This window comes from Ascidiella aspersa, chromosome 2 (genome assembly GCF_963924565.1).
Source record: "Ascidiella aspersa chromosome 2, kaAscAspe10.2, whole genome shotgun sequence".
NCBI classification, from domain to species: domain Eukaryota; kingdom Metazoa; phylum Chordata; class Ascidiacea; order Phlebobranchia; family Ascidiidae; genus Ascidiella; species Ascidiella aspersa.
The window spans coordinates 8,063,814-8,075,077 of record NC_139448.1 but is presented as its reverse complement, the minus strand read 5'-3'; the positions used below and the strand labels follow the sequence as shown (position 1 = coordinate 8,075,077).

The 11,264-nt window shown below is 36.4% G+C and overlaps 1 protein-coding gene across 2 annotated transcripts; it reads left to right on the top strand.

Annotated features, from left to right (window-relative positions):
* Nucleotides 1-11,056, top strand: LOC146163390 (ELAV-like protein 2). Of its 2 annotated transcripts, XM_083382533.1 has the most exons (11): nt 1-217; nt 402-558; nt 1,490-1,678; nt 2,098-2,201; nt 2,649-2,802; nt 3,491-3,731; nt 5,048-5,101; nt 6,497-7,036; nt 8,380-8,569; nt 9,372-9,497; nt 10,383-11,056. In XM_083382533.1, the coding sequence occupies exons 2-11, from the start codon at nt 405-407 to the stop codon at nt 10,422-10,424; spliced, it is 1,794 nt and encodes a 597-aa protein (XP_083238659.1). In that variant the 5' UTR covers nt 1-217; nt 402-404; the 3' UTR covers nt 10,425-11,056. The 2 variants fall into 2 exon arrangements, with proteins under 2 accessions (XP_083238659.1, XP_083238660.1); XM_083382534.1 differs by lacking the exon at nt 6,497-7,036.
* Nucleotides 11,057-11,264: the final 208 nt, after the last annotated feature.

Genomic DNA, 11,264 nt, shown 5'->3' with positions numbered 1-11,264 from the left:
TTAGGTACAGAAAAGTTATGCACACCATGAAAGTTCTGAGTCACATAATTTGGCTATAATTAAGCTCTTTTTGTTTTGCAGTTGAAATTTTTGGTTATTCCAGTGGTTCTATATATGTCGGATAAATTTCAGTTTTGTATTGTCACATTTGAAGTTTTGTATTGGTGTTATTAAAAATTACTTGCGATTTAAACGAAAGGGATAACATCCTACAAGAGTAAGTGTAAATATTAAACAAATATTTCTATAAAAAAATCTGCATGCTTTATTTAGAGTGATAAACTTATTCAGACATTAATTAGTTTATTTTAAATGCAAGTTATTTTAATTATTCTGTAAACTGTTACAGCAAAATGATTGTATCGTTTTCAGATTTTAGTCAAAAACCTTTTGTTTTGCAGAAAATGAACAACATGTCACTGTGTGGCACCGGCCTGGTGGACTCGTTAAACATGAACAACGTGAGCAATCACATGTTGTCCTTAACGTCGCTGTCATCCACTGCAACATCGAGCTTGCTCTCAAACACCGACTCACCCTCGTCATCATATACAGCTGGTTCGTTTTTAAATCTTTACACATCACAGAGCCTGACTGCATTCCATAATTTGGGCCGCCAAAGATTTACGCCAAACTTTTTTTGGCTGAAATCCTATGCCAAAATAGGAAGATATATATGCCAAAACGACATTTTTTTGGTAAATTGGCTAGGCCAGCGATATTCCATGCCAAATAACGTCACTGGCGTAATTCTGGGCAAACATTCCATGCCAAAGATCTCTGGCGGGAAGGCACTAGAATGCAATCAGGTCACACAGAGCCCTAGAAAAAAAATCCCGAGATTCAACAAGAATTTTTTTTAAGATAAAATAGAGAAACTTCAGAAAGCCAATGGTTGTGGCCTTTATCATTAACCACTATAAACTAGTCTAAACATTTACAAGAAAAATTTAAATTGTTTCACTCATGGTTGGGGGTACGATGCTTTAGGGTTAAAAGTTAGCTACTGCCAGTTGTTAAACCTACATTTTTTTAATTAATATACCTTTTAAGGTAAAATCTCTGTGTTAAATCACAAATTGTTACTAAAACTTCAAAAATAGTTTTGTGTCACACACAAGCAGTGTATTTTTTAAGGTGTTTTGGGGGACCGAAACGGTTCCCCAAATTTCTCCAGCGGTTTCCCAAAATTTGGAAAAAGCCTAATAAATAATTCGTTTTGAGCAAATGTGGCTATTTTTTGGTATTTAAATGAAACACTTGCAGTCTCTTAAAACTACTTAGCGGTCACCCAAACCAAACCTTGAAAAAAACCCTGCACACAAGTATCCACAATATCAAGCTTGGCATTGCATGTTGATTCTGATCTGATATTATCAGACATGCCTACGTATGAACTTATGATTATCGATTTGTGAAAAATTAATAAATTAAAAATGAAGATTTGTGAAAAATTCAAAAACAAAACCAATTGCATTTGTTTCTGCAGCTTTAAACAACACCAACAGCGTGAACAACAATGTGACGAACAATAATTTGAACTCGACGATGGATGAATCGAAAACAAACCTCATCATCAACTATTTGCCGCAAGCGATGACCCAGGAAGACCTGCGCAATCTTTTCGGGTCGATTGGAGAGCTGGAATCGTGCAAATTGATTCGAGACAAACTGACAGGTTAATGTCTGAAATATTAAATTTTTCGAAATAATCTTTTCAATGCCGATTAAGACTGTATTTTAATTTAATTTTATGGCACATAGTAACTATTCTATTGGGAGTTAAAAAAAAAATAAAAAAATAATACACTAATACCTCACTAAAATTGGCTTAACCAATATTGTTATAAAACTGTAGTTTATTCAATTTGCCAACACCACACAGATTTTCAAAAAATTAAAATACATTTCTTATGATGTTACATGCAAATTTTTTGTAGGCTTGTTAAAATGATCCTACTCCTTAAATAGTTACAGCCCTCATTTTGCTGTAGTTTCTTGGCTGGTAGGAATAACTGACTTTTGAATAACAGTAATATTTTAAGGGGGTGAATCTAATATTATACTAAGTATTTCATTTTCTTGTTTGTTCGTCAGGTCAAAGCTTGGGATATGGTTTTGTGAACTATGTGAAGGCAGTTGATGCGGAGAAGGCAATCAACACTTTAAATTCGCTTCGAATGCAGCAAAAGACAATCAAGGTGAATATACCACAATACTTTAAGCTTTAAAGACCATGCTTTAGTGCTATACCATCACTTACACCAGTTTTTCTCAACCTACAGGTTGTGACACAAAATTAGGTCACTGTTAGGTTGTGATGGGTTGTCAACTACAGTAGTATTATATGGTTAGATTTTTGAAGATTAATTCTGACAATAATTTATCCTAAACTTGAGAATATTGCCAAAGCAATACGAAAACATGTCCTATAATAGTTAAATTTCGACTCATTCATGCTAATTTCTTATGCTCCCTTAGAAATAATCTGTGAAGAAAATTGGGTCAATTGGGTCGCCAAAAATTCGCTGTTATACTTTGGCTTAGTATTTGGCTTGCCTGATAAAATGGTTGAGAAGCATATACTTACACCGTAGGGTAGATTTTGTGCCAGACTAAGGGTAGAGTTTCAACTTTATATTTTTCAGGTTTCTTTCGCTCGCCCTAGCACTCCGTTGATCAAGGATGCTAACCTTTATGTGAGCGGTCTGTCGAAATCGATGACACAGGAAGATTTGCAGCGCATTTTCCAGCCCTACGGCCGAATCATAACCTCACGCATTCTGGTAGACCCAAGCACAGGTTTGTTTATTTGTTTATACACATTTTGGAGACTTAATGTTATGTTGCAGATAATGCTGTTTAAATTTGAACTGCTTAAAAAATGTAAATAAAATTCAAAACAGTTCACAAGAATTGGTTTCTGTTGGCTTTTACGATTTGTTTTATGTTTTTTAGACATTTTTTTAACTTTTTAAAACAACAGTTCTCAAACTGGGGTCTGTGAACGCACGGAGTTTTGTTAAGAAGTTTTAAGGCAAGCTTTCAACCACTTCTGGTTTACTGACTGATAAATTGTTTTAATTGGCTTCCTTTTCATCAAATTTAGTGATTAATAAATCATATGTCACTTGATTTTTCAAATTTCCCCTGTTCTAAATTAAATTGGTCCGCCATGTTAAAAAGTTTAAGAACCACTGTTTAAAACCTGGTATTATGGTACTTTCTAAAAACTGATTTCCCGAATTCTCGAGCTGTAAATCACTTTTATTTACTGGCCGATAAATTGTTTTATCTAGCTTTCTTTTTCATCATATGTCACTTGATTTTTCAAATTTCCCAGGTTGTTCTAAAATTTGATTGGTCCACTATTGCTTTAAAAAGTAAGAGTGGTCCGCCAGATAAAAAAGTTTGGGAACCACTGTTTAAAATCTGGCATTGGGGTACTTTGTAAGAACTGACTTGCTGAATTCACTTATTATTTATCTAGGTACTTCCAGAGGTGTAGGCTTTGTTCGTTATGACAAGCGCCCCGAGGCAGAAAACGCCATCGCAAATCTCAACGGGACAATTCCAGTCGGCACCAAAGACCCGGTCACTGTTAAATTTGCCAACAATCCCTCGCAAAAGAACCAACAGGTTTTGCAGTCGCTTTACGCGGTTGCATCACCCACTCGTAGACTGCCCAGCACCGCTGGTGGGGCTCTATACCACCAAGCCCGTAATTTCAGGTACGCTATGTTGTGAAACTAACATTTTTTTATATTAATTGTTTCACTATAACCACCTTTGGTTAAAGTAAAGTCAATTTAGCCTATTGTGATCTTTTTTAAATATGTTTTAATGTTTGTTCACCAATTTGATAATATATATGCCTTTTATTGCTCCTTGTCATCACTTTGATGTAAGCTTTTTTATTCACTGTAGAAAACTTTCATTTTTAATGAATTATTTAAATTTAATATGGTTTAATGAATTACCACAGTGAATAGATTCAAGTAAATCTCAAAAGCCTTTATATAAAAGGAATAGGTTCTAAGTTGTCCAATACTTGCAACAGTCAGCAAAGTACTTCTTAACATTAGCTTTGTTGTTGTGTACATCTAGGGATTAATCAAGAGGCGTTATGTTGCATCAGTGAGTATTTGAAAAAGTTTAAACAAGTCTAGAAATTCTTAGATGACTAACCGGTAATTCTCATGCTTGGAATGTTTTTTTGCCTTGTGTATCTTTTTCATGTTTATTTGTAATTGCTTTGCGCATCATAGCACAGCTAACACCCAAATCATCAACTTCCAGCCTAGAATGCATTTACCATTAATTGCTTGCGGTGTGAAATGAAATTAGAAATTGCTCTTTTCTGCAATTTGTAATTGATCTGGTGTTGGTAGATAAATTTAATTAACCCACTCACACATTAGTTGGCTGTAGAAGACAATTGAGTTTCCTGACTGAATTACTGGTGGTGATCGATTGCTGAGCTGGCAATTCAACCATTGTACAGTTTTAAGTTTATTTGTGTTTAGTCTTAAGCATTCTTTTAAATTTGTTAGTTATTTCACAGCAATTTATTTTTGTTTTTCTACGTTGATATTCAACAGAAAAGGCCACAAGCTAAATACTATATTGGGACAACCTAGTAATCAATGCCTGTATTGTACTAAGTACTATTATTATTTATTTCCTAATTTTTCTAAGCCTTTAGTAAATTTGTTAGTTATGTCACAGCAATTTTTGTTTTTTCTATGTAAAAAACATACACTTTTTTTAGTTTATTATTCAACAGAAAGGCTAACAAAAAGCAATATGCTGTTGGAACAACTAATTGTCAAAAGTCATAATTTACTTGTGTACTATTATTATCATTTAATTCCTAATTTACGTTTTTGTTTCAGGCAAGAAATAATTTATTACGCAGCTCAAGATTATTTTCATTTCCATATTTTCCATCTCTAAAATATATACTTTTCTATATGTTTAAAATTGCACTTTTTTTTAAACATGGATCAAGCAGGGAGCTTCATGCTCAACTATATCTTTTTTACAGAACTGGTGTGAACGATTTACTGTCTAATGTTAACTTGGGTCTCGGTGTGAAGAGGTAACGTTTTATTTGCAGCACCCTCATATGTTTGTTGTGAATGCTCGTTCGTTTACTGGCACATTCTCGTTTTTTCTTGGGAGCCTTTGTTCAATGTTGTGTTGTTTAGTTTTACAGCGGGCACTGCGCCAGCCACGCCTTGCACACACCACACAATTGATTATTTCGTCACTCTGTTAAATTCTGTTGTTTTTACCTTGCTGCACCTGATGTGTGTGTATGTATGTGTTTTGGTGTAGCTTTTGGTTTGCGCACACATTATTCTATTACCTCTGTGTTGTGGTTTGGTTGTTGTCATCAACTAATAATAATTTTTTTAAACTGTCACAAAGTTTCAGATTGTGCTGGTTGATTTGGAAGGTGACAACAGTAATTGAGTTTTTATCTAAAATTTTTTTTTAAATAATTTTTTAGGTAATTGCACATTTACAATTTCACAGATTCATTAATAGTTTACACATGTGTTAAACTTACTTTAAAAGCCTTATTTGTTTATAAGTCTTATGTTTATATTTATTTATCTTAAAGCCCTGATTTGATTTTTTTTTGGTTCTTCCAATTTCGGAGCATTTGGTTTGATTTGGCCGAGCCGGTCTTTTTTTCTTTCCATGTTTTATAAAAAAAAACAACACCAAAAAAGAGATTTGGTTCTTCCATTTTTAGTCTGCATTGATGCAACATTGTGCGACATGTTTTTCAGTTGTTTCGCTTCAGTTTCTTTGGTTCATGATCGGAAAAAAAATGATAAAGGGTAACATGATGCATTTTTTAGTCTTCCTGAGTTGCTGTAAAGTTGCCACCATCGGCACAGACTGCCCAATGCACTCTCACACTTTCCGAACCTCTGGAAAAACATCTGTTTTGCTCTGACAGCGCTCTTTCTCTCTAGTCTGGTATCTTGTGGTGGATCGAAGCCAGTCGCTGCTCTTCAATTATTGATGGCCCACTCATGCAATCTATTCACTATTGCTGCCTGTGCATTGCTGCTGGTCTTCGTAGCTCAAAGCAGTGTGCAGGTTTTCAAAGTAGTTTTTTTTCATTTAAACATTCATGGCTGTTGGTTGTTCAGGATTTGAACAAGAAACTGTATGCTCTCTCGTACAACCAATGTTTGTAATTATGCCAGGTTGCCGATTTGGCCTAATCTTGTGGTTAAACTGCATTATTGCAGTTGCAAAATAAGCTGTCATGTTTAGTTTAGATTATTGATTTTTGCAAAAAAATTGTTTTTATCGAAATTGCTAGGAAATGTTTTTTTACTGTTTATTTATCATAAACAAATTTAATCCGAATCTCATTGATACAAACTTGCATTGACATTCAGCCTGGTGAATTTTTACTCCTGTGTGTTTTCTCCCTATCTCCCATCCTAACGTTGCTACACACTTCCACTAGGGCCCGTCCTTACCCCGAAGTCCGAGCGGCACCGCTTGTGGCCACGGCCGGGATCCAAGCGGCGCCGGCACCCACTCTCCAGCTTACCCCATCTGCCGAGTATGCTTTCCCTGCCAGCCAGGTCTTACCGACGGGTCTGACAGCCATCGATCCTCTATCTGCCTTTCAAGGCCTTGCTGCTTATCCCTCTTACTCTACTGCCTTTCAACTTCAAGCCCCCGCTGCAGCGGGTGCCGTCACTGCAATTCCACGTCCCGCCCAAATTTTCCCCGCCGACTTTGGCGGTTTGCAAACCCTGGGTGGCCTAACGTCGCTGCCGACTCTGTCAACGCTTCCTATACAGCAGACGCCACAAACAACCCACCACACTTCCGGTATCATCACCCCCTTGCCTGCCACGGTACCCACTCCGCTGCCATCTGGCGCCGTGGCATCCATACCTGACGGTGCCACTACTGCCACTGACACTCTAAACCAGGAAAGCTTGGCAGCGGCGGCGGCAGCTGCAGCGGTTCCCTCCAGCTCAGCCAGCGCCTCATGGTTAGTGCATTTCGATAAAAGCCCAAATATAGTTTTCTGAAGTTTTTTACTCAATAAGTTTGGAATAGGACACTTTTTTGGAGCTAGCACAATAAAAAAAATCATTTTCTTTTTTTGAAAAATAAAATAAACTTTTAAACAGTTCAGTCATGTTTAAGGTTATTGTGCTAGCTTTTATTTGGTGTCCTATTTCTAAAATTTATAAAATCTGCCAAAAATTACAAACGTTGACAATAGCTTTACTTGAGTAATGCTGTAATTAACTTTAAACTCATCCTAAATTAACTTTTTTGTTATCCATTTAAATAGGGAAGCAAAAATTTTTATATGCGACCATATAAAAATACAATAGCTATAAAGTGAACCATTTACTGCCAACTTATTATTTTATATCAGTCATTTTCAGGTTTAACAAAACTCTGCCGAGTGGCATTTTTTAGTTTTATGCATGCTGGTTGGTCCTGCACAACCAGAAGAAAATCCTATTTTACCAGCGAGTTTTACAGGCGTGATGGTATTTTGCCTTGTGTAATGACTTTTTGTTGGACTGTAAATAATTTTGTTGGCGTCTTTCTTGAAAACTTTAATTCCATACATTTACTCTTGAGCACTTACAAAAATAAATTTGTAAATTATAATTTAGTTAATTAAATAAATCAATTTGCAAATTGGACTTTAGATTGACAGAAGAATGCAAGTTATATTTTTTTACTGTTGTCATGGTAATTTCCTCTTTTAATTTAAACCCTTAATTCAAAGCAAAACCTTTTTAAGTTCCAAAAAATTATGTATATATATTTAAAAAATATAAAACAATGGTGCATGATTTTTCTGCCCTGCCCTGCAGAAAAATGCAGAACTCCTGTCTTTGCATGGTTTGCGGTCAGCGTTTTTTGTCTTTGCATGTGCCAAACGTCGTGCAGTTTTTTTATTTGTTTTGGTGTGGTTTGTTTTTCTACTTTGGCAATAACCCGATTTATGTAGCACTAACATTATATTTAGTTGGTTTCAAACTTGTTTTCTATATTACTTCAAAAACATGCGTTATGTTTATTTCAGTTACTGCTATCTTTTAAGTAAAGTTATCTAGTATAACTCGTTACATTTATAAAAGAGAGGCAAATAAATGTTTTCATGCCGCAATTGCCGCATGTTTATATTTTTTAAACTGCAGGAATTTAAGTTCATTAACGAGCCATAGTTGCCACTCTAATGTGTACAACTGTGACCTTAGTTTTTTTTTTGTTTTTGCATAATCATCCAACATCAGGTTCTTTTCTAAAAATTTTGAAACATTTAAACCGTGTCGAGGTCCAGAATTTTGACTCCGGTTTTCAACTTAGGTTCTCCCCAATGACGCCGGAACTGCTTTCGGGTATTCCCGGTGCCGCCACCTCGGGTACCTCATCCTCGGTGATTACCCAGGCCCAGAACTTTGGCATCTGTATTTTCGTCTACAACCTGGCACCAGAGACAGATGAGAGCATTCTATGGCAGCTTTTCGGACCGTTCGGAGCGGTCACTAGCGTCAAGGTATGACTGGTGCCCTACTACTACTTTACTTTTTATAACCTAGTTGTGTTACCATTTTATAAACAGCAGAAGAGTTCCTTTTTATTAAAATTGTTGTCATAGATAGAAGGTTGAAAAAATAACATACGCCCCTATTAATCTAGTTCTTTAAAATAACCAAAACCTCAAAATTCCAGTGTCCTTATTTGTGCTCTAAAGAATTCCACTCTTACCAATTGACTTTTTACCTACAAAAAATGTTAAATAATTAATGTTTCAAATTTATGATAAACACCAAGCTTGGACAAAATCAAAACAATAAGGCGTGAAGCGTTAACACGATTTTATCAATTAAATGTATTCAAATTAACATTTATCCCGTTACTTATCCCAAATGTTTGAAGATCAGGTAACGCCCAAACTTCGCAGCGCAATTGCCAGAACAACACAATTTAGTGCTAACCTTTGTTGATACCTCATTTTGCCATATCTCCGTTATTATATTTATCCCTTACTAATCAGAAAAATGGCGCTTATGTTTTTAAATAAAACAAAAGGTCTGGCAAGCCAATTAGCCGAACCCAATTGCCATAAAAAACACAATTTAGTGCCAACGTTTCGGTAAATCACTTCATTTTGCCATATTTCTTTTACATTTACCACGGTACCCACCCCCAAAAAGGGCGCTATCTCTTTAAAAACAAAGCAAACACAACGTAACGCCCTCAGCGTATAGCACAATTGCCAAAATAACGCCAAAAATCGGATAAACGGCCACAAACGCCCATCAGTCCTTTGCACCGTCCGCCTTGCTGCCCAACAGGTGATCCGCGACTTTCAAACGCAGAAGTGCAAGGGATACGGCTTCGTGACAATGACCAACTACGAGGAGGCCTTCCTAGCTGTCTGCCATCTGAATGGATACAAGCTCGGCGATCGTGTGCTTCAGGTAGGCGCTCCAATTTGTGTTTTTATTTTTTTACGCGTTTGTGTCTAGCCTAGTTGTTTTTAACCATTTTAGGCGCTCAAAGTTAAACTACTATAAAAAAGTTTTTTTGTTTAAAACAAATACATACCAGAATGACTTATTTTTAGTATGCTATGCTTGGTAGCAAACTTAAAATTGTCTTTTTTACGCGTTTGTGTCTAGCCTAGTTGTTTTTAACCATTTTAGGCGCTCAAATTTAAAATTGTCTTTTTTTACGCGTTGACCCTGTGTCTATCGCTTAACTTTTCTAAACTAAACATTTTATCAACTGTAAACCTTTGAACTTCGTGGCCAGGGATGCAATTGTCACATGAACAATGCACACACACCATATTTAGGTTCGGTTACGTGTTCGAACATTTTTTAAATCTTTGAAGGAGTCTATTGTTTGTCCTGTTTGTTCTGTTATAAGACAACGAGGGTCGGCCACGTCTTTGCATTTGTAAAAAATAAATAAATATATCGCGGTAGTCGTATTCCTTCAATTTAAAAACTATTACTGTTAACAACTTCATTCGAAAGTTACATCAGTATTCTGCAGATCGCCTAAATAGCACAAAAACCTTGTTTCTTAATCTTGTGGGCCAAAACACACTTTGCAGCTTTTATAATTTGCAAATAAAACTTCAGTAGCAGTCAGACTCACATAACGTGTTTGACCGATTGAGAGTTTTAAATTCGAAAATACAAAATTATAACCTATAGGCAAAGAGTAATGCGCGATTTCTTCAAATTCAAGATTTAGTTACAAATCACTTCTATAAACCCCCTCCCCGCGTCAAGAAAATTTCCCAATTAATAATTTATTTAAGCTAAAAATGCCTTTGTTTTCTTTTTCCAATACAGGTTTCCTTCAAAACGGCGCGACAGGTCAAGTTCCTCCCCTAGGCCAAACGCAGGAAGCTTTGGTGGCTAGAGGGCGGCCTAATGGCCCGAAAAGACCCACTAAAAAGCAAGTGCTTGATTCTAACGCCCGGCCACTAAACTGCGAGGCTATCGCACCCTACAGACCAGCGCCGTCAAAAAACACAAGTTCCCCCAGTATGATTACTACTATTATTATTATTATATCTATTTCTTTGGTTACCTTGCTGCTATGATTTTGCCGTGTCGAATGATTTGTTAAGTTTTTGTTTCGCACCCCATTTTCCGAAACCCCCTAAAAGCACAAACGTCGTTATTTTGTCGTCGTAGAGACACTTACTATTATATTATTATCATTATTATTATTACTCGTGCCACCCCACGGGGCCGTGTTGCTAGCATGCGAATGTCTTAATTTCGTGCATTTGCCCGTTCTGCCATTCTTTTCGACACATTTTAAAGCTGCTCTGAACAACAGATGACCCGCGCAACCTCGCTATGCTACTACTATAGTTATTACTGCTGTTCTTCTTTATTACACATTTAGTGTTAGTGTTACAGCCGGACGCCATTCTTTGCCATATCTCTGTTGTCGATAACGCTGGATTTATTTTCTGAGCGATAATATCCGAATTATTTTTATTTCATGATCCGTTTTTTTTGGGTTTCTTGCCGTTTCGTTTCCACTTGACCCACCCTTAAACGTTCCTTACCCGCCAAATCGCGATGGTTGCCGGTTCGAGTCCCGCTGCCACCAGGTCTCACTAATTACAGAGTAATGAAATTAGGCTACTGCTGGGCAATTTACATTTCCCCCTGCCTAAAACGTTTTTTTTTTCTAAATTTTATTCGAATTAACGTGCG